The sequence below is a fragment of the Erinaceus europaeus genome, chromosome 5 (assembly GCF_950295315.1).
Source record: "Erinaceus europaeus chromosome 5, mEriEur2.1, whole genome shotgun sequence".
NCBI lineage: Eukaryota > Metazoa > Chordata > Mammalia > Eulipotyphla > Erinaceidae > Erinaceus > Erinaceus europaeus.
Window position 1 is genome coordinate 82266501 of NC_080166.1, and position 23448 is coordinate 82289948.

General features: G+C 42.2%; 1 protein-coding gene across 5 annotated transcripts in view; it reads left to right on the plus strand.

Annotated features, from left to right (window-relative positions):
• The window catches only part of ANO6 (anoctamin 6), a 217735-nt gene that overhangs the window by 81869 nt on the left and 112418 nt on the right, over window positions 1–23448 (plus strand). For 4 of the 5 annotated variants that reach the window (XM_060191443.1, XM_060191444.1, XM_060191445.1 and 1 more), the window contains one exon: window positions 6136–6215. The exons of the other annotated variant lie outside the window; for it this stretch is intronic. In XM_060191443.1, coding sequence (XP_060047426.1) covers window positions 6136–6215 — 80 coding nt within the window. The remainder of the gene's footprint in view (window positions 1–6135; window positions 6216–23448) is intronic. 5 annotated transcript variants of the gene reach the window in all.

The window sequence follows — 23448 nt, forward strand, 5'->3', positions numbered from 1 at the left end:
TGGCATTTCTGTGATCTCAACACAATGACTCTGCAAAATATAAAGTAGGCAGTGAACCTTTGTTGAACCTGACTTTCAAGTACATTTTCATTGTACTTTGATACAAAATTCCATTGACATGCCAAGACCAATGGTATTATTGTATCAGGATGGCTAGCTTTCAGTTCATTGTCTAGGGGTTTTTTTTGATCAGCATACCTGTGTTCCCAAGTATTTTTCACATTCCAAGTGCTGGAGTTAAATAAGTTAATGATGACATCATTCAAAGAAGTAGTTATCTTGTAGAAAGCAAGGTATAGTCACAATACTTAAACTTTGTTTCAGGATTTTACGTTTTAAAAGATTTATATAAAATTAACATTATTGTCTTGTTTAGAATATTTTCCCCATTCTGCTCCATTTCGGTGAAAAAAAAAAAAAGCCAAAGTGCCATCCAGTTTTGACAATGTTTTTGTTAAGAAATGAACTTTTTCAGCTGTGTAAAGTTACCAGAAATTAGTATATCGAGCAAGTCTTGACCCCACCCCCTCATTAGTGGAAGTATAATTAACACTCTGGCATCAGAAATCATTTTCCTCTTAGTATTACATGCGATTACTGTAGATTTGTTCTACCTACAAGTCCCTTCCTCCTTCCCTTATTTCCTTTCTCCTGCCTTCCTTTTTTTTTTTTTTTTCCCATAGATAGAGATGGCCAGCAGTGATAAAGTTAGAGTACAGTGCTGAAGCCTCTCTCATTGTGGTGGGGGCCAAGCTCAAACCTGGGTCGTGCACACAAATGAGCAGTGTACTGTCCAAGGGAGCTATTTCATGAGCTCTAGATGATGTTTCAGTGAAGTCATTCTGAGTTTATTCAGCCCAATCTGCAGTTTCTCCTTTAAGTTGACATTAACCACCAAACCTACTATTGTTCATTTCCAGCAGAATGTCACAGATCCTTTTGACTCTGCATACATGCCTGGCTTGATAGAACATCTGGCTAATATATCTCATTTCTCCACTGTGTTTTTAGGCAAATGCATCTTTTATCTTGTCCACTTATTAAAAAGTACAACAGTAGAAGCTCTGTCTAGCTGTTGATCCCAGATACATAATAAATTTAGTGCCTATTTAAAGAGTCCAGGTAACATGTGAAAGCCATCATTCTAGCAGATGTACATTACAAAGAAAAAGCGCTATTGTGGTTCCACCAGAGAGCAAGGGATCATAAATGGCCCAGGTAGGATGCTTTCAGTAGCTATCTTAAATTTTTTAAATTTTCTTTCTTTATTTATTTATTGGATAGAAACAGTCAGAAATCAAGAGGGAAGGGGATGATAAAGAGGGAGAGACAGAGAGGCACCTGTAGCCCTACTTCACCACTCATGAAGCTTTTCCCCTGTAGGTGGGGACCAGGAGCTCGAACCCAGGTCCTTGAGCAGTGTAACACATGTGCTTAACCAGGCGCACCACCACCCAGCCCCATTCAGTAGCTGTCTTAATGCTTAAAGCCAGAGCTTTTTTCCCTAATGTACAAACCGCAGAACACCAATTTAAAAGATGCCCTCGTAGCCTGACATATAAACACAATTTAACAAGTTTTAAAAATATATTTCTTTATTTATTCCCTTTTGTTGCCCTTGTTGTTTTATTGTTGTTGTTGTTATTGATGTCCTCATTGTTGGATAGGACAGAGAGAAATGGAGAGAGGAGCGGAAGACAGAGCGGGAGAGAAAGACAAACACCTGCAGAGCTGCTTCACCGCCTGTGAAATGACTCCCTTGCAGGTGGGGAGCCAGGGACTTGAACTGGGATGCTTGCTAGATTTAACAAGTTTTAAAGGTGGTCGGTAAGAACATGGTTATCTTTCTCTGACGTTAGCATAACCAGTGTGCAGCAGTTGCTGTTTGCTTTTACAGAGTTCTCTGAGGCAAGCACCTGAATTTCAGCTCTTGTGGCAGCTTCTGGAAGCTGCTGCTCACCTCGTGTTGTTGTTACTGCTGTGACTGGCACACAGGGGTTCTCTGATGAACTCAAGTTATTTAAATTGACTTTTCTTTGAAGAGTTAGTCACTTGTTTGTACACCCATTTCTACTGGTACTTTCTTTCAGTTCACAGGTGTACAGTGATATGAGTTCCATGTGATTTGTGTCTCCTGGATTCTTTGGGAAGCTAAAATCTTATCCAGGTTGTGGCATGTTCCACAATAATGAGCCAATCCTAATTATTTGATTGCTAAATTTGATTTAATGATATTTGATGATTTAGTTTTTTCAAACAATAACCTAGCATGCCTAGATTTCTGTCATTGAAGGGAATTTTCTGGATAGATAAGAATCTAGCCTTGTCCATCACAAAATTCTCTAATGGATTGAAAAAGAAACAAAACTTAGGCATTTTTAAAAATTCCCCACAAAGTCAAGATAGCTTCATACTTCATATGACTAAAAGTATGTAATCAGGTTTAATGCCCACTCCATACTTAGCTCTCCCAGTTTTGATAAATTTGTCCATTTTTTTTTTTTTGTCTCTTATTTACCAGTGCACTGCCCAGCTCTGGTTTAGATGGTGAACCTGGGACTTTGGAGCCTCAGGCACAAGAGTCTCTTTGCATAACCATTATGTTATCTACACACACACACACACACACACACACACACACACACACACACACCCGCCCCATAACTTTGTCCTTTGTGAATACCAGTTTTTCCAAGTTAGGATCCAGCTGAATCCCACTAATAGCTGGTATATTGTTATTTGTTTTTAACATTTGACCTTCATTCTTGGCACTGAGCTCCTCCAAAAATTCTCAGAATTTGCTTATCTATAAGAACCATAAAGTTATCTTTGTTGTTGTTGTTGAGGAATTTTGGAAAGCCCCTAGGTGACCAGGTGGAGTCAGATGCCAAGGGTACTCAACTTGTGTTTAGTGTTGGGACTTCCATTTCTACCATTCTGCCTTCCCAGGAGGTTGGCTCAATGGCTAGTTATTTAATCACTCATGGCTATGTCATGAAAGCTCCTTTAGGGCCAGTGAAATAGTACACCTAGATAGCATACTGCTTTGCCATTTGTGCTACCCAGGTTCAAGCCCAACCCCACCACACTGGAGGTAGCTGTGTTGCTGTGATCTCTTTCGCTCTTTTTGTGCCTCTCTATTATATCCTATATATATCCTTTAAAAACCCAGTAGAGTGAGAGGGTAAGGGTTTGCAGAGGAGATGGAAGTTCTGTGCCCCACCCATGTAGCTCTTCATTTGTACATTTTTTTTTTTGCCTCCAGGGTTATTAATGGGGCCCAGTGCCACTGCTCCTGATGGCCATCTTTTTTCCATTGGTATTGTTTTTGCTGCTGCTGCTCCTGTTGTTGGATAGGATAGAGAGAAATAGAGAGAGGAAAGGAAAACAGAGTGGGAGGGGAAGAGAAAAATAGACACCTGCAGACTTGCCTCACTGCTTGTGAAGCGACCCCCTGCAGGTGGGGAGCCGGGATCCTTGCACCATTTGTACTCTTCATAATACCCTTTGTAATAAGCTGCTAACTGGTTGGCTGGGCACTGGAACACCGAGTTGAGCAAACACACTGCAGTGCATAAGGACCCAGTCCCCACCTGTAGGCAAGCTAAGCTTCAGAAATGGTGAAACAGTGTTGCAAGTGCCTCTCTTTTCCCCTCTCTCTTCTCCCCTTGACTTCTGTCTCTATAGTCAATATATATTCTATAAAAAAATTCTGTAACCAAAAGTAACCAAAGAACGAGACCTGAGGCCACAGTTAGGTTTATTTTACGTTAATGGGTTATAGGCCGATTCCTACCAGACCACACAGGCTTGTATCATAACACCCAGCTTTTCAGTTTCAAACTGGGGGCGGCACAAGCTGATTGATTAGAAACAAAATCCATCAAGGTGCTGACAATAAAGGTGAGAGCAGGTTAGCTACTGTCAGAGCCCGCCACTCAGAGCCCACGACTGGGATGCTGGAATGTAGAAGTGGGCGTCCTCCAGGAGCCTGTCGATTTTTTCATTTCATGTACATATGGAGAGAGAGAGTTTGTGTGTTTATGTAAAATAAGCTGCTAAGTCAATGTACTTATTGTCAGTCAGTCAGAAGTACAGGTGGCATGTGGACCTGCAATTGGCATCTGAAATAAGGACAACCTGACAAGATTGAACCTTCAGTCTGGGGGTGCTCCCAGGTATGTGTGTAAGAACTGAGTCCATTGCTTATTGGTATTAGGGAGAAACACATGGCGGTGTTATGATCCTTATGCTTTTTTCAATCTGATTTCTGAATGTGTCTTTTTCCTGTTCTTAATTAGTTAAGAAGATGAACTATTTGATAAATGAGATTTATTGGGGTCAGGCAGTGGCACACTGGGTAGAGCACACATGTTACTGTGCTTAAGGACTCAGGTTCAAGCTCCCAGTCCCCACCCACAGGGGAGAAGCTTCACAGGCAGTGAAATGGTACTGTAGATGTCTCTTTATCTCTCTTCTCAATTTCTCTGTCTCTGTCCCAAAACACATAAATGAGATTTATTTAAATTTATTAAAGCTTATAACTTTTATTTAAGCTTATTCCTGAATACTTAGTTATTTCATTTTAAAGAGAGAGAGAGAGAGACTGAAACCAGAGCACTGCTTAGTTCTAGCTTATGGTAGTGCTGGGGATTCAATCTGTGACCTCAGAGCCTCAGGCAGAAAAGTTGTCTACATTAACCCCCAGCCCCACTTAAAATCATTTAAGAATATGTCCCTGCATACCTCAGATTGTTAGATAAACACCAACATTTCATCAGTATTCCATTTCTTTCCTCCTCATTTTTAAAGCCTTTTTTTTTTTTTTTTTTTACTCTGGTTGTTCTAAACCAAATTTCAATGTAATGCTCTCTCAGTGTCTCCAGCTCTGTAATCACCTCTGTTATGCTGGTGAACTTCTCAATTCACATCTCTACTCAGTGCTGTTTAGTCCAGTACACAACCACAAGTTACAAGTGATTGTTGGAATTTTGGACTTAAGTTGGAGGTGAGGTGAGAGTGTTTTTCAGATACCTACCATGGGGAGATGAGAAATCATATCCATATTGCTCCAGCTGTACTGTAGACTATTAACCCCCCTCCAATAAAATGATAAAGTACAAAAGAAATGTAACTAATCCACACTGAGCTGTGCTGAGCAAAACATACACACTGGGTTTCTAGACTTAGTTCAAAACACTTTAAAACTATTTCACTAATGGCCTTTTATATTGCATACATGTTCAAATAATAGTCTCAGGGTAAACATACTATTAAAAGAACTCTTTAGCTAATCCCCTCCCCCAATCTAACTGCTAGAAAATTGTTTGCATTCCAGTATATTTTGACCAGACACTGCTCATCAGCAGACTTTAAAACAATAAATGACTGCCCTTGAATGACACGCTAACTTCCCTGAGGTGTAATAGAAAAGCCAACATTAATAGGCCAAGTATTCTCAAGCTGGAGTTTTATAACATTAAGTTGATATATTATTCCATGTCGAGGCGAAATGATTTTCCCAGGTAAATCTTGCCAGGAGCATTTTGAAGATCTAATGGGGGCAAGCCGAACACTGCTCAATAGATGGGAGTACTGCTGAAGATTTTGATGGTCCCTATTCACTGAAAGTATTCTAACACATCTGAGTGGCGCCCCGATGTTAAGTATAGCTGTTAAAAGAAATGTGACTGATCCACACTGAGCTGTGCTGAGCAAAACATACACACTGGATTTCTAGACTTAGTTCAAAACACTTTAAAACTATGTCACTAATGGCCTTTTATATTGCTGATTCAGGAGTTGGGCGGTGCATGTGGCGCAAAGCACAAGGACCTGCATAAGGATCCCGGTTCAAGCCCCCGGCTCCCCACCTGCAGGGGAGTCGCTTCACAGGTGGTGAAGCAGGTCTGCAGGTGTCTGTCTTTCTCTCCCCCTCTCTGTCTTCTCCTCTCTCCATTTCTCTCTGTCCTATCCAGCAACGACGACAACAATAATAACTACAATAATAAAACAAGGGCAACAAAAAGGAAAATAAATAAATAAATATATTGCTGATTCAGGAGCAATAAGAAATGTGAACCAATGAAAGTTTGTACTCCATTTATTTATTCATTCATTCTTTTATTTTTTTAGAGTTGGAAAACCTTGAGCAGACAGCTGCCTCCAGTTTCAGCGCACTGGAAAATCAGCAGGATATATACACTCCAGAATTTGTGAGTAGTACTGCTGGATCTGCTCTGGCCCAGCCCGCTAGAGAGTTTTTACAAAATGGAGGGAGTCTTGTTTTACAATGAATCCTTGCCTTAGTGACTCATCATCTTGCCTGAGATCTGGCACAGGTTCTGCAAAGAGTGACAGTGCGCTCAGAGTTCTGGTTGCCTGGGGAATGGGCTTATCCTCTCTGTAGATGCCTCCTTCTTACTACTTGGAATTGCACAGGGGAGCTCATCCTCCAGTAAAATAGCACCGTGTTTCTGAAACTCTCCTTGAGTTTGTTGCTCCCTTTCCTTGCTGTCAGTTTCTGCTGCGAGTCAGTTACTCTGGAAATGGAGTTTTACTGAACACTTACCGGTAGATTGACTGATCTGGTTCCCATTTCATTTTGGAGCCTTCATATATCCTCCCTTCTTTTTCATCATTTTATGGGGTGACATTAATTAACTACATTATAGATGTTGACACACAGGTAGGGTACCATTTCTCATTTCCCTGTGATGGATGTCTCCAACACACTCCTGTTGGTATGCTTCTAAAAACCCCTTCTGTTTCATTAGTTTAATCCCCCCTGCTTAACACTATTCTATTTACATAACCACTTCATTCTATTTACGTAACCTCTGTTAACAAGCACCACCTTCCCTCCAGGGTATTGGTGGTTTAGTGGTAGAATTCTCACCTGCTCCGCCCCCTCTCCTTGTCATACCCTGATTTTCACCAGTCACTTTTCTCTCCACCCTCTCCGCGTTGCATCCTGTTCCCACCCTACTGGGCTAGTATATTTATAAGGACAAGATTGTAGTTTTTAGTTTTAGAGTTTAGCTTAGCTTGGTATAGATTGCGCTGGGTCCTGCATGAATAAAGAGATACTGCGTACAACTCAGCCATGAGTCCCGGGTCGTCTGTTACCCGCCCATGAAGCCAGCCTGTCGAAAACAACACACTCCAAGCCTAACTTCAGGACTTTTCCACCATCACAGACCAGGACGCCAAAGCCCTCTCCAAGCACTTTCTTCCCATCCTTCTCCCAGAGTACTTTTGCTCTGGTGTAACACGCCAAACCCAGTCCAAGTTTCACTTTGTATTTTCCTCTCCTGTTCCTGTTTCTTCATAAGTTTCACTTATGTGTGAAATCATCCAGTATTTGTTCTTCTCTTTTTGGCTTATCTCATTTAACATGCTGCCTTCTAGTTCCATCGAGATGAGGGGAAGGAATATTCAGTTGGTTGGTCCTACCAAAAGGGGGACTAAACACTTTTACTAAATTAGACTTCTTAAAGATTAACCATAGTTCCTGCCCTCATGGAATTAGAGCTCTTATTAGATGCTGCTGTGATTTTATTAATGTCTTGTTTAAAGAAAATTAAGCACACAAGATCCTGCCTTGTGCAGAATGCCCTTAGTAAATAGATGTCATAGACTCATTTGGAAAGGGGGATGCAAAGCAGTGCTGTTCTGACTCATGTTCCATATTACTGTGCCAGACCTAAATGCCCAGACTCACCTCGATTTACTGATTTCTTTGCCCCCTGCTGCAAATGGCTTGCTGTCACTTTAGCAATGCAAAGATAGTTTTTTTTTCTCCCCCCTTTTTTGGCTTATTTTCTCCAAGTGTGACTTCCATTCACTGCTCTAGTAATTGGCAGAGCACAATGGCAGTATTGGTAAAGACAAAACCAGAAGTCATTATGTGCATTTCCTCTTGTCGCTCCCCCTCTATAACTGGCCCACTCAATCTTGCCCAGAGTACAGCAGTCCTCTCCCCTAAGAAGAATCACACATCAGCCTCTCCCCACAGCATCTTTTTATTTCCAAGTGTAGGCCTCCCTCGTCCTGCTCGCAGATTGTCTACTGTGAAAGTCACTTGGCTGTAATGGAAAGACATAGTACTCAACGACTTCTGTGTTACATTCAATGATATTTTCTTTCTTTTTTTTTTTCAGTTCATTTTTTTTTAAATAATTTATTTCTTTATTGGGGAATTAATGCTTTACATTCAACAGTAAATACAATAGTTTGTACATGCATAACATTCCCCAGATTCCCATTTAACAATACAACCCCTCACTATGTCATTCATCATCTTTCATGGACCTGTATTCTCCCCACCTACCCAACCACCCTAGAGTCTTTTACTTTGGTGTAATACTCCAATTGCATTTCAGGTTCAACTTGTGTTTTCTTTTCTGGTCTTGTTTTTCAACTTCGGCCTGAGAGTGAGATCATTCCATATTCATCCTTCAGTTTCTGACTTATTTCACTCAACATGATTTTTTCAAGGTCCATCCAAGATTGGCTGAAAACGGTGAAGTCACCATTTTTTACAGCTGAGTAGTATTCCATTGTGTATATACACCACAACTTGCTCAGCCACTCATCTGTTGTTGGACACCTGGGTTGCTTCCAGGTTTTGGCTATTACAAATTGTGCTGCCAAGAACATATGTGTACACAGACCTTTTTGGATGGATGTGTTGGGTTCCTTAGGATATATCCCCAGGAGGGGAATTGCAGGGTCATAGGGTAGGTCCATTTCTAGCCTTCTGAGAGTTCTCCAGACTGTTCTCCACAGAGGTTGGACCAATTGACATTCCCACCAGCAGTGCAGGAGGGTTCCTTTGACCCCACATCCTCTCCAGCATTTGCTGCTGTTACCTTTTCTGATGTATGACATTCTCACAGGAGTGAAGTGATATCTCACTGTTGTCTTGATTTGCATTTCTCTGACAATCAGAGACTTGGAGCATTTTTTCATGTGTTTCTCGGCCTTTTGGATCTCTTCTGTGGTGAATATTCTGTCCAAGTACTCCCCGCATTTTTGGATGGGGTTATTTGTTGTCTTGTTGTTGAGTCTGGCAAGCTCTTTATATATGTTGGTTATTAAACTCTTATCTGATGTATGGCATGTAAAGATCTTCTCCCATTCTGTGAGGGGTCTCTTGGTTTGGGTAGTGGTTTCTTTTGCTGTGAAGAAGCTTTTTAATTTGATGTAGTCCCATAGGTTTATACTTGCCTTAGTCTTCCTTGTAATTGGATTCGTTTCATTGAAAATGTCTTTAAAATTTATGCGGAAAAAATTTCTGCCAATATTTTCCTCTAAGTGTCTGATAGTTTCTGGTCTAACATCCAAGTCCTTGATCCACTTGGAATTTACTTTTGTATTTGGTGAGATACAGTGATTCAGTTTCATTCTTCTGCATGTTTCAACCCATTGTTTCCAACACCATTTGTTGAAGAGACTCTGCTTTCCCCATGTAATAGTCTGGGCCCCATTGTCAAAGATTAGATGTCCATAGGTGTGGGGCCTCATTTCTGGGCTCTCAGTTCTATTCCACTGGTCAGTGTGTCTGTTCATGTTCCAGTACCAAGCAGTTTTGATGACAATGGCCCTATAATACAGTTTGAGATCTGGGAGTGTGATGCCTCCGGTTCTGTTCTTTTTTCTCAAGATTGTTTTGGCAATTCTAGGTCTTTTCTGGTTCCAGATAAACATTTGTAGCATTTTTTCTATTCTCCTAAAAAATGTGCTTGGGATCTTGATGGGGATAGCATTAAATTTGTAGATGGCTCTGGGTAATATATTCATTTTGATGATGTTAATTCTTCCAACCCATGAACATGGAATATCTTTCCACTTCTTTGTGTCTTTTTCAATTTCTTTGAGTAGTGACTCATAATTTTCAGTATACAAGTCTTTCACTTCTTTGGTTAGGTTTACTCCTAGATATTTTATTGTTTTTGTTGCTATAGAAAAAGGAACTGAGTTCTGGATTTCAAATTTCTCCTTAGTGTTTGCATAGAGGAATGCCACTGACTTTTGAATGTTAATTTTGTAGCCTGATACCTTACTGTATTGCCTGATGATTTCCAACAGCTTCTTGCTGGATTCCTTAGGTTTTTCCATGTATACTATCATGTCATCTGCAAATAAGGAGAGTTTGACTTCTTCTCTTCCAATCTGTATGCCTTTAATTCCTTGCTCCTGCCTGATTGCTATGGCAAGAACTTCCAACACTATGTTGAATAGTAATGGTGATAGTGGGCAGCCCTGTCTAGTACCTGATCTGAGGGGAAATGCTTCCAGTTTTTCACCATTGAGTATGATGTTGGCTGTAGGTTTGCTATATATAGACTCCACTATCTTCAGGAATTTTCCATCTATTCCCATTTTTTGTAGTGTTTTGATCATAAAGGGATGTTGTATTTTGTCAAAGGCTTTCTCTGCATCTATTGATATGACCATGTGGTCTTTGGTCTTGCTTTTGTTGATGTGGTGAATCACATTCATTGATTTACGTATATTAAACCCACCTTGCATGCCTGGGATAAACCCCACTTGGTCATGATGGACAATCTTTTTGATATACTGCTGTATCCGGTTGGCTAGAATTTTGTTCAATATTTTTGTTCAATATCTATGTTCATCAGAGATATTGGTCTGTAGTTTTCTTTTTTGGTTGTGTCCCTGTCTGCGTTTGGTATCAGGGTGATGTTGGCTTCATAGAAGCTGGCAGGGAGTATTCCAGTGTCTTCAATCTTCTAGAAGACTTTTAAAAGTAGAGGTATTAGTTCTTCTTTGAAAGTTTTGTAGAATTCATTTGTAAAACCATCTGGTCCAGGACTTTTATTTTTGGGAAGATTTTTGATAACTGTTTCAATTTCATTAGCTGTGATGGGCCTGTTCATGTTATCCACTTCCTCTTTACTTAGTTTTGGAAGTTGGTAGGTATCTAGGAAATCATTCATTTCTTCCAGGTTCTCTAGCTTGGTGGCATATAGTTGTTCATAGAAGCCTCGCATGATATGTTGAATTTCTGCAGTGTCTGTTGTGATATCTCCTCTTTTATTTACTATCCGATTTATTTGGGTCTTCTCCCTTTTTTGTTTTGTGAGTCTGGCTAAAGGCTTGTCGATTCTGTTTACTCTTTCTAAGAACCAACATTTACTTTCATTGATCTTTTGTATGGTTTTCCTATTCTCAGTGTTATTTATTTCTGCCCTAACTTTAGTGATTTCTGTCCTTCTCGTTGCTTTAGGATTCCTTTGTTGTTCTTCTTCTAGGTCTTTAAGATGTGCAATCAGGCTGTTTATTTGTGCCTTTTCTTGTTTCCTAATGTGTATGTGTATAGCTATGAACTTCCCTCTTAGGACTGCTTTAGCTGTGTCCCAAATATTTTGATAGCTTGTGTCTTCATTTTCATTGAACTCTCGAAACATTTTGATTTCTTCCTTGATTTCCTCTTTGACCCAGAAGTTGTTAAGAAGTGTACTGTTGAGCTTCCACATTTTGGGACTGTTACTAATCTTTTGTTGATTGTTAAGTGTTAGTTTAATTCCACTGTGGTCTGAGAAGATGCTTGGGATGATTTCAGTGCTCTTGAATTGGCTGATGCTGTCTTTGTGACCTAACATATGATCTTTCCTTGAGAATGATCCATGTGGATTTGAGTAAAATGTGTACTCTGGTTTCTTGGGATGAATGACTCTGAAAATGTCCAATAGTTCTAGTTTATCTATCTGTTCATTTAGCTCCCTTATGTCTTTACTGATTTTCTTCCTGGATGATCTGTCAAGTTGAGATAGTGGGGTGTTGAAGTCCCCTACTATGATTGTGTTACTGTTAATACATTGCTGTAGCTCTTTCAGTAGAAGTTTGATGTATTTAGATGGCTTCTCATTGGGTGCATAGATATTAATAATTATTAAGTCCTCTTGATTGACTGATCCTCTGAGCATTAAGTAGTGTCCATTCCTATCTTTTTTAATCTTATCTATTTTAAAGTCTATCATGTCAGATATGAGAATAGCTGTTCCTGCCCTTTTTTGTGGGCCATTGTCTTGTATGATAGTTTTCCATCCTTTCACTTTAAGTCTGTGTTTGTCTTGTTGCATTAGGTGAGTTTCCTGTAGACAACATATTGTTGGGTTGTATTTTCTGATCCATCTTCCTACTCTGTGTCTTTTAATAGGTGAATTCAGGTCATTGACATTTATTGATATCAAAGATTGAAAATATTTTAACGCCATTCTTGAAGAGTTTTAGAGTGTTTTGATATATGTCCTATTTGTGGTGGTCTGGTTGTTTATAGGAGACCTTTCAGAACTTCTTTCAGGGCAGGCTTGGTGATGGTTGCTTCCTTCAACTGTTGCTTGTCTGAGAAGGTTTTGATGCTTCCATCTAGTCTGAATGACAGTCTAGCAGGATATAGTATTCTTGGCTGAAAGCCTTTCTCATTGAGCACTCGATAGATATCTTGCCATTCTCTTCTGGCCTGTAGTGTTTGTATGGAGAAGTCTGCTGCTAATCTTATGGGTTTTCCTTTGTAGGTGACTCTTTGTTTTTCTCTTGCAGCCTTGAGGATCCTTTCTTTATCCTTATTCCTTTCCATTCTAAGTATGACATGTCTTGGTGTCTTTAGGTCTGGGTTAATTCTGTTTGGGACCCTCTGGGCTTCTTGAATCTTTATGTCTTTGGTGTTGTCTAGACTAGAGAAATTTTCAGCTATTATGGCCTGGAGAATGCTTTCTTCCTCTCCTTCTCTTTCTTCCTCTGGTAAGCCAATAATGCGTATATTGTTTCTTTTGAAGTCATCCCATAGGACTCTGTTGTTTTCAGCATCTCTTAATCTCTTTTTGAGATCTCTTACTTCTTTTTTAGTTGTCTCTAATTCATCCTCATTCTTGCCAATTCTGTCTTCAGCCTCATAGATTCTATTCTCTCTGCCCTCTACTGCTTTCTGGAGTTCATCTATTTTGTTGCCCTGCTCTGATACTGTTTTAGCTTGTTCAGCTAGTTGCCTTCTTAGCTCAGCGATTTCAGCTTTCAGTTCTCTAATAACCATGAGATAATTAGAATTTTCTTCCATATTCTCATTTGTTGTTCCTGCATTTCTGATTACAATTTTTTCAAATTCTTTACTCACTCCTGTTATTATTTCCTTAGCTAATGTTTGGATGTTGAACTCGTTGTTTTGTGCTTCACCCTCTGGAGGACTTTCAGCTGGACTCTTGTCCTGGTTCGAGTCTCCAATATTTTTTCTTGTTGTTTTAACCATTTTATATATTATTTTATGAGTTCCCTTTATCAGTACTTTTCAAATTATTGATCACTATTGCCTGGATTGACTTGTGTCTAAGTAATTTAATTAAAGGTTTTACCGTGGTGGAAGTTAACAGTTTTTTCAATCCCTGAGTTGGAGCTCAGTGGTGTAAAAGCCTCTTTTTTTTTTCTTTTTTCTTCCCTGTAGGCTATGGGAGCCTGAGGGCTTTTAAAATATCAATAGGCTTCTTAGCTTAATCACTGACTCCTGACCAAGAGATAAAGCAGGGTGTGGCAGAGATAATCCAGTGGCTATGCAAAGAGACTTTCACAGCCCCTCAGCTATGCCACCGAGGTATAGGTCTTCTCCTGAGTTTCCCGGTTAGATCTCTGTCCCCTGGTGTCCCTCCCTGTTGCTGCTCCAGATTCTGAGGGTAGTAGCAATGGAGACTCAGAGTTGTACTTGGTGAGTCTCTGGGGAGTCCTCTCCTCCCTTCAGCTCTCCCCTTGTTGATGGAGCAGACTGGAGGTGGTGTCTCCACTGATAAACTGTTGAACTGTTAGCAGTCACTTAATCTCTCCTTAGGCCCCTCTCTCCTCTCTGTCACCAGCCACGCGTGTTTGTACTCACGGGTGATTTAGTGGGTTCCTTTGGTCATTCTAGTCCTGTCTTGTTTCGGTCCGGGTGGTCTCCTTTGGTATTCCTAGTTGATCCAGGAGAGGAGAGGAGAGGAGAGGAGAGGAGAGGAGAGGAGAGGAGAGGAGAGGAGAGGAGAGGAGAGGAGAGGAGAGGAGAGGAGAGGAGAGGAGAGGAGAGGAAAGCGATCTGCTGCTCGTAGCTCTGCCTCCTCACTGATATTTTCAGTGCAGGGAAATTGTGCACACTCCCCAGTGTTTCTGCTTCTTAAAGTCCCTACCCTGTTTTGTCTGTCTGTCCATCCTTTATTTCTCTCTTTCTTTCCTTCCTCCTCCCTCCCTTCCTTCCTTTCTTTTTCTTTTTCTTTTTCTCTTTCTTTCTTTCCTCCTCCTTTTTCTTTTGTGGCTTCTGTAGTTAGTCACTGAACACTGATACCTCATATTTGAATGATTTTGGTACAAAACTCCTAGATCACCCCTTTTCTTGCTTTAAGTTTTTTTTTTCTTCCCCCAATAGAGACGTTGTGTGTGAGAGATTCCTGCAGCACTGCTCCACCTCTTGTGAAGCTTCCCCCTGTGGTGGGAATCAGGGGGCTTGAACCTGGTTCCTTGAATATGTGTGCCCTACTGAGTGTGCCACTGCCTGTCCCTGTTTTGTTAAGTTCTAATAACTATGTAGCCATACTCTTTTAAGTAACAGTTCCCCCCGCCGTGTCTTTTTTTTTTTTTTTTTAAACGGAGCTTCATGCCTAAGGTTCACAGTTCAATCCCAGAAATGCATGTACCAGGGTGGCGCTCTGGCTTGTCTCTCTCTCCTTCTACCTGCCTCATGTAAAACTCTCATGTGTAATAAATAAAACAAACCTTTAAACAATATGTTTTGTAGTGCCTAGTTGTTCTACTCAGCTATGATACCAAAATTCCAGAAGATCTTTTAAAAATGTCTTTTCTATTTACAATATCCTGTATAGTTTCAGTTTCTATAATTCAGACCAGATAGCTGACAAAATAGTTGGGCTGACAAAATATTGATAGCTCACTTTGACAGTACACTGCTTAGTCATGTGTGCAACCCAGGTTCAAGTCTGCCCCCACTTTTATTGAGGAAGTTTTGGTGCTGTGGTGTCTTTTACTCTCTATCTCTGTCTCCCTAAAGGGGAAGAAGAGTGAGAATTGCTTAATTTGTGGCTCAGGTGGTGGCGCAGTGGATAAAGCATTGCACTCCCAGGCATGAGCTCCTGAGTTCGATCCCCAGCAGCACATGTACCAGAGTGATAGCTGGTACTTTTTCTTTCCTCCTATCTTTCTCATGAATAAATAAAAAGTAAGTAAATAAATAAAAGCTTAAAAGAAGATTGCTTGATTCTATCCTAGGTAATTACATGGCTAGTATATATGGAACTCTGCCTTTACTTTTGTTATTATTATTATTTTTTTAGAGATTTGACTATTAGTGAGGTGTGTGTGTATGTGTGTGTGTGAGGGGGTGGGGGATGTTAGAGTGTCACTCTGGCATATGTGGTGGACCTCATGCAAGCTGGGAGTGCTACCCATAACCCCACCTCCTGGACTGCTGGAACTCTGCCCTTCTAATGGTGGAAGAGTGTCTTCTTTCCTATACTGGCAACATCATAAGGATGTGAGCCCAGTGAGGTTACTTACAGTCCTGCTTCTCACATGGAAGTATAGCAGTATGCTGAGAGATGAAGAAAGGTGCACTAGAGAACAGGGATCAGTTATCCCTGTGTCATCCATGGTCTGATCATGTGAGTCAACACAGCCCCCAGCCCTCCACTGCATTTTCTGTCTCTTGCTGTTTTAACTGACTATATGGTGAGACGGTAAGGAGTCATCTTTTTCTATCATTTATCATTTTGTATTTTTAAAAGTATTATCATTCATAATTTTTTAATAATATATTTATGAGAAAGGGATAAGGAGAGAGAGAGAGAGAGAGAGAGAGAGAGAGCAGGAAAATGAGAACCAGAACATCATTTTGGCACTTGCGATGCTGAGGATTAAACTTGGAACCTTGTAATTTTAATTTTAACTATTTACCCACTGATCCAACTTCCAGGTCACTGTTTTTTTTTTTTTAATGTTGCCTTTTTTAAAAAAAATTTTATTTATTCATGAGAAAGATAGGCAGAGAGAGAAAGAACCAGACATCACTCTGTGCTGCTGGGGGGTTGAACTCAGGACCTAATGGTCAAGAATCCAACCCTTTATCCACTGCTCCACCTCCTGGACCACCAGGCCACTGTTTATATATTCTCTCTCTTAAAGATTTATTTATGGGAGATAGAATGAGAGTGGAGGGAGGGAGAGACTATAGTATGAGCTCTATATGATGTACTTTCTTCTGACCCCAAGAAAAATTTTAGGTGATTTATGCCAGACCTTAGAAACTGAAGGTGCCCTTTCTTTGTCTCAGTTGTTTGGCTCAGCATGGGGTCCTGGGTGGGTGCCACAACAGCAAGCTGTGTGTGTGTCCCAGGAATGAAGCTAAGTCCCTGTCCTTGACACGGTGGCATGGTGTCCCAGCAATCCTGGATCAGATAGCTCAAAAAAGGTTCCGTTTCCGGGTCTTGGAAGAGGTGAGACCCTGAGACTGAACCAGCTGGACATAGACAGATGACTCCACTCCCTCCTCCACAGTACAGCCTCTGCAGGGGTGGGGGCTCAGTCAGGGTCAGCAGATAGCAAAGGCCCTTGGAGTGGCGGTTGGGAGGGCCAGCCAGGGCAGAGTAGAAAGCAGTGCTCCTCCTGTGGGCTCTGTGCCCAGGCTTGGTGCAGGGCACCTCGCTATACTTTCTCTTATGGTCACTTTAGGAAGGCTTTTTAGAGGAAGCTTGTGATCAATGTAGGGGAGCACTTTTCAGGAGCTGTGTGCACCGGGTGGAAAGTGTTTCCAAGGACATTCTTTCCAGTCCTACTGAGTGTGCCACTGCCTGTCCCTGTTTTGTTAAGTTCTAATAACTATGTAGCCATACTCTTTTAAGTAACAGTTCCCCCCGCCGTGTCTTTTTTTTTTTTTTTTTTTTTTTGCCTCTGGGGTTATAGCTGGGGCTGTGCCAGCACTATGAATCCACTGCTCCTGGTGGCCATTTCTTTTCATTTTCATTGGACAAGACAGAGAGAAATTGAGAGAGGAGGGGGAGATAGAGAAGGAGAGAGAAAGATGGACACCCACAGACCTGCTTCATTACTTCTGAAGTGGCCTTCCTGTAGGTGGGAAGGCGGGGGGCTTGAGCCCATATCTTTGTGTGGTTCCTTGCACTTCATACTTTGTGCACTTAATTCAGTGCACCACCACCCGGTCCCAAGAACACACCTATTCTTAAAAACAAACAGGCTGGGGGAGATAACGTAATGTTTATGCAAAGAGACACTCCTGTTCCTAGACCTCATTAGCCAGAGATGATCAGTACTCTAGTAAAAAGTCACAAGTGCACATTAAGGTTTGGTGCTTATATTTAGTTCACAGCAATTTCCTGTGTAGAAAAGGAGGATTGAGGAGGATGCCTCAAGGACAGGCATCAGGATTTTGCCATGTTGGAGCTCAGCCTGCCTTGTGGGTGGTCCTGCTGTGCTTCACTCTGATGGCTTCACTGGCTCCACCTTCAGCGTCCAGCTTCTTGGCCACATTCATCTAAACTCGCATGACCAGTGATGGGAATACATTAGCATACAGTGGGGGAGGGGCTTGACAGTGTACCTGAGGACCCCCAAGCTGGAAAGGGGGTGGGGGAAGGGGGCTAAATCCTCCCAGTTTTCTTTTTCACACTTGCCTCAAGAAAACCTGGCATAATTCCTGTGAAACCACACTGATGGACTGGAAAGCTGTCTGTGTGGCTGATAGTAGGTCTCTGTGTCCTGCTGGTGGCCTTGCTCTGACCCTGTGCCCATAGCACGTTCAGGAAGGACTGTGTGTGTCTCGCTAGTGCTCGAATACCCGATGCTCATGGCATGTCACACCTTTGTGCAGCATATAAATAGGTGAATGTTTTCTTCTCCTCGTCCTCTCTCTAGTCCAAGAACTCCCACAGTAAACACACATGTGTTTCCCTAGCTGCTGTCTCCATGGCAAACAGACAGGAGGCATGGAAGAAGGTGCCTTGAGAACAGGGTGCTCGAGGGAGAAAGACGTGATAGTTAAGGCTCTTCTTTGAAGGCAGAAAGCTGCAGCATCTGTGAAAACGAGTGGCTCCTGTGGTGTATGCAGGTGGATGGGGTGGATGCCAGGACAAAGTCAGGTAAGTAGATCCCAGCCAGACTCTAAAATCAGTGATGGAGGATGTCCATCCAAACCCAGGAGCAAAAAAGAATCAAGAGCAAAGCAAAGGAGGCTTCCAGAATGAAGACTGAGAAGAGGAAAAAGAGCTGAACCATTGTTGTGGTTTGCCGTAGCCATAGTTTGCTGAATTGAACTGAAATAAGCAAGGCACAGAGAGACCATGTTTACGCAGGCCTACTCCTTCAATAGTGGGTGGCTGGAAAAGGTATACTGAATTTTCCTAGGCAGAAATGCTTCATGACTTTGCAACAACTCAGTAGCTTGTAGATTGTAGAAGGGTCAAGAGCCTATTTTTTTTTAAATCCAATAAGAGTGTCTTTATAGAGTTTGATCAACCAGGAGAATAACATACTTCATCATTTGTTTGTTTCCTGCAGAATTTCGTCTGTTTGGAACAGGGCTTGAGAGAGCAGTGTTAGTTGAATTTACCTCTGGCTGCCAGCCTGATAAAGTCCATTGAAGTTTTCCTTTATGGCTCAGGTGGCTACAATGTGACTGCCAGTGCTGCTATGCAGTGCACCTATATCGTGAGTGAGGAAGTCTCAGTGAACTCCCTGCCTTCTTCCAGCCTCATGTGTTCTGAAGATTGGTGGATTCTGTTCTCAACTGGGTCCGAATTGGTCCTCTTCCCCCCTCCATTCTGTCCATTGATTGTCAGTCTGTTCTCTGCATGTTCCATGCTGCTCCTCTTATCTCCCAATTCTCTTGTGACTGAAGCAAGTGAATTTAGTCAGAATTGTGCAGAATTTTTTAATTCACCTTAAACAGTGAATGAAGCTGTGGATATTAGGTGCATATGCTCTTGCTACTCCCAAGTTTTTGAGGAGCTGGGGAACTGTTGAAACTAGACACAACTCCACTCTGAAGTGAGAGAGTTGGTGAGGAGGTCAAAGTAAAAAAAAAAGCTGGCAGTCTGCTTACCTTATGGATTTTTAACTTGATATTCTCAGAGTATGAAGCCTTCTCAATTTTAGTTTAGTTTTTTGTTTGCTTATGCAAAATGAAAACTATTTTATAATCACTTTGATTAACGTAGTATTTTATTCTGAACATTACCCTGTACATTATCCTGAACATACATACCCCTGCTCCCAGTTTTTTGGAGGTGTTGTTGATATGTAGCATCCTGCAGACTTAGAGTATAGACTGCCATGCTCTGGAATTTCTGTCTAACGCCTCTAACATTTGTAACATCATCTGGCTTCCTGTGTCTATGAAATCCAATGAACACATTCTCATTTTCAGTCAGTCTAAGGGGTATCGCATCAGGGAGATGATGGGTTGGCCAGATGCCCTAGAACTATGTTATTGATTAATGATTGTCATTTGAGGCCATGGACCCTAAACACAGACTGGGTTCAAGGATGTGGAGAAGGAGATTGGCGAAAGTGAGGCTGGAGACTGAGGATTAGTAGCCCAAATTACCTCGTTGAGTTAAGAATTAGAAGTGAGAGTGGTCCAGGAGGTGGCACAGTAGATAAGGCTTTGGACTTTCAAGCATGAGGTCCTGAGTTCAGTTCCTAGCAGCAAATGTACCAGAGTGATGTCTGGTTCTCTCCCCCGTCTCTCTCTCTCTCTCCTGTTTTCTCATGAATAAATCAATAAAATCTTTAAAAAAAAAAGAATTAGAAGTGAAGACTGCAAAGCTGGGCAGTCCAGTTCCTTATGAGAGAACGGGGAGTCTCCTAGGTGCTGATGGAGCAGATAGATGAAGCTCTGGTAGCACACAGATACGGAACATTCCAGACCCCAGCTCTGGCTAAGACTAAAGACCCCAGGCATCATCCAGGGCCCCTATGTTGAAAAGCCTGAGGATTTAGGAGTTAGGAGAGAAGGGTGAGTAGTGATAGTCCAGGCTTTTTCTCAGAAGTCTGCCTCTGTGGGCATGATTCCAGCAGCAGATGGGTACACATGGAGTGAAGTTAAGATGGGGTATGGGGCTGGGGGGAGCAGGGGGAGGACTCTGATGTAGCCAGCAGTGGCCATTCTGCTTGCAGGCGACTGAGTAGAAGCCAGGGTGTGGTCAACATGACAGCATCTCAAAAGAGAGAGAAGGCTCAGGCCTTAGACTTTGTAATCTGAGTCTCATTAGCACTAACTCCTCCTTCCAGCATTTCCAAAACTTGAGGTGTACTTACAAACCTTCTGGGTATTTGAAGTCAGGAAGATTCTGATCATTGATGTCTCCTGCAAATTAATTCTATTTGACTTTGTTTCATCTACCAAATTTGGAGTAAATTAAAGAAATAGTTTGGACTGGCAAAAGAGTCTTAGATTCACAGTAGGACAAATCAGGAAAGATGATGACAAACCACAGGATTTAGAGAAGCAGTCTAACAAAACTGACTGAGGAAATGAGGGTTAAGCTGGAGAAAATCCATGTTCCCACTGCTTAGTATTCCTGTCACACATACAGAAGTCAGTTCTGAGAAGTATACAAGGGGAAGAGAGCTACAGGGTATTTGGAAGAATAGAGAACCCCGGGCATAGGGAGGGTGAGTCTTCAAAGTGTTTAGACCCAAGTGAAGTTACTAATCTTTGGAGTTGGGGAGAATAGACTGTAAACATAGGAGGATGCCACTGGAGCATCAGCTATTTGTAATTATCTGTACACTAACGTGTACAGACATAGTCTGGGATAAATACGGGAGTGACTCTGAGCAGAGTTGGATGGGATTGGAGAACTCACATGTATGGGTTTGGAACTTCCCCAGGAACGATGCCAGGAGTCATGACTGTGTTGGAGAAGTAGCAGTGAGTAGGAGAAGTAGGAGTGAACAAGGCCCAAATCTCCATGCAGCGAGGGCAGTGACTGAGGCATTAAGTAGGTGGTTGCATAGGGAGAGGGCCTGAGATGGAGGAGGGAGAGGCATCTGGAGAGTGGCAAGTTGGTAGCCAAGAATCCTTGGAATCCTCCTAGGAATCCTCAGCACCACTTATGTCTGGGGCCAGGCTCGTCTATCAAGCTGTTCTGTGTGTCATAGGAAATTTGGCCACACCCCTGGCCTCTAACCACAAGATGAAAAAGTCCCTTTCCTCATTTGCCATAACCAATTGTCTGCAGACATTGTCATATGTCCCCTGGAGATAAATCCTTCTCCTTTGAGGACCAGAACATCAGATGGATACTGAAAAGGCACAGAGACCCTCTGATAGAGAGGCTTGCCGGCAGTGCTGGGGCTGTAGCTGTAATCCATGGAATCAGAATAGATTGTGGAATGAGAAGGAGAAAAGAAAATTTCTCTGTGAGAAATTCTACTAGGAAGAGCTGGAGAATGAGACAGAGATAGCTGGAAGGAGGTACTTAAGGGTGGCAGGGGTGGTTTCCTCTAACAAATGAGGGAAATAGATACATTTAAATATTGATAAGACTCCATCTGGGGTATGCAGAATAGCTCATTTGGATAGTGTGCTGTTTAGTCATTTTTTTTCAATATTTTTTTTTCTTTTGTTGCCCTTGTTGTTTTATTGTTGTAGTTATTATTGTTGTTGTTGTTGTTGGATAGGACAGAGAGAAATGGAGAGAGGGAGGGGAAGACAGAGAGGAGGAGAGAAAGATAGACACATGCAGACCTGCTTCACCACCTGTGAAGCGACTCCCCTGCAGGTGGGGAGGCGGGGTTGGAACCGGGATCCTTATGCCGGTCTTTGTGCTTTGTGCCACCTGCGCTTAGCCCGCTGTACTACAGCCCGACTCCCCTGTTTAGTGATTTTTTGAGACCCAGGCTTGAGCTCAGCCCCAACCACATTGAAACAAGCTTTGGTGCTGTAGCAAGTCAGGAAGGAAGGAAGGGAAGGAAGGGAGGAAGGAAGGAAGGAAGGGAGGGAGGGAGGAAGGGGACTCCATGTGAGTGATACAGTTACTTGCAGGGAGGAATGGTGTGTGCTGCTTTGTAGGTGCCAGAGAGTTCACAGGAAATGAGAGTAGCAGTGTCTCTTACAGTCCCAGAGCACAGAGTTCATACTGTACACTTAAGGGGCTGAGGGAGTTCAGTGACCCCAGACTGTCCTGCTGTAACTTTCCCAGCATCTCCTGGACACCAAGAAAACAGGAAGCAGCCTTAGCTAGAGGTGGAGCACAGCTAGAAGGGTACTGGCCAAAGTGTTACTCAACTGTAGGCTTAATCCGGCAAAGTCCAAGATCCTCTAAGGTCATCATGATTGCCTAGTGTGGATAGAAAGAGGGATTTTTATCAGGAATTTTGGAAAAGCAATGTTTCAACTGATGACAGCAGTCAAGTGCTACAGGGAGAGCATGAAATGGGGAGTTTTTGGTGATCAGAAGACAGATACTTGTTTGAGTGGGTTGAAGAAGCCTCCAGTCCCCACCTGTGGGGGGGGGGGGACACATTTCATAAGTGGTGGAGCAGTGCTGCAGGTGTCTCTCCTTCTGCCTCTAGAGATTTTCTGTCACCCATGAGCTGCAGTTTGGAAATTGGAACACTGTCATATATGAGTGGACAAAAAGGGTTGTATGACAGCCTCCCTCCAGCATAGGGGAGTGATGGTTTGGAAGTAGCACAGAGAACAAGCATATGTTACTCTGACTTCCTTACCCTGACAAACCTATGAGAGAATAATCAAAGCTGACTGCCCAGAGGTGTGCAAATTATATTTATCTCTCTGTTTATTTATGTGTTTGTTTCCAGAGCACTGCTCAATTCTGGCTTACAGTGGTGTCAGGGATTGAACCTGGGACCTCTGGCACCCCAGGCATGCAATTCTGTTGCCTAAACTTGTGCTGTCGCCCTGGCCCCTTGCAGATTTTTGTTTGCAAGTTTTATTTCAAAGTGGTTGATCAAATTCTGCTTCAAAATGGCTTCTAGATTCCTTTTCATTTTGACTGCCCCCTGCTCAGCCCCTCTCCCTCCCACTCTGGCCACAGAAATCCCACCTTTGTTTTGGTTATTTCTAATCCAAACTATTTTGAGGCAACTGAATTGTTGCTAGGATTAGTGAGAGGGATTATGTTTTATTTTGTGGACAGGCCAAGGTCTTTTCAGATACTCTGAGGAACCTAGAGGAGGAGTAAAGCGGGAACATCTACATAAACATTACTTCCCTTGGACTTGCATCTTATGCCTTTAATAAACAGAGAAGAAGGGAGCTTTGCCATAGGCTAAAAAAAGAAACTCAACCAAAAAAGGGAGCCAAATAAATGAGCATTAGTATAGTGAAAGGATTCTGGGGGCTGGGTGGTGGGCAGACCCAGTTAAGTGTACATATCACCGTGTACAAGGACCTGGGTTCGAGCCCCT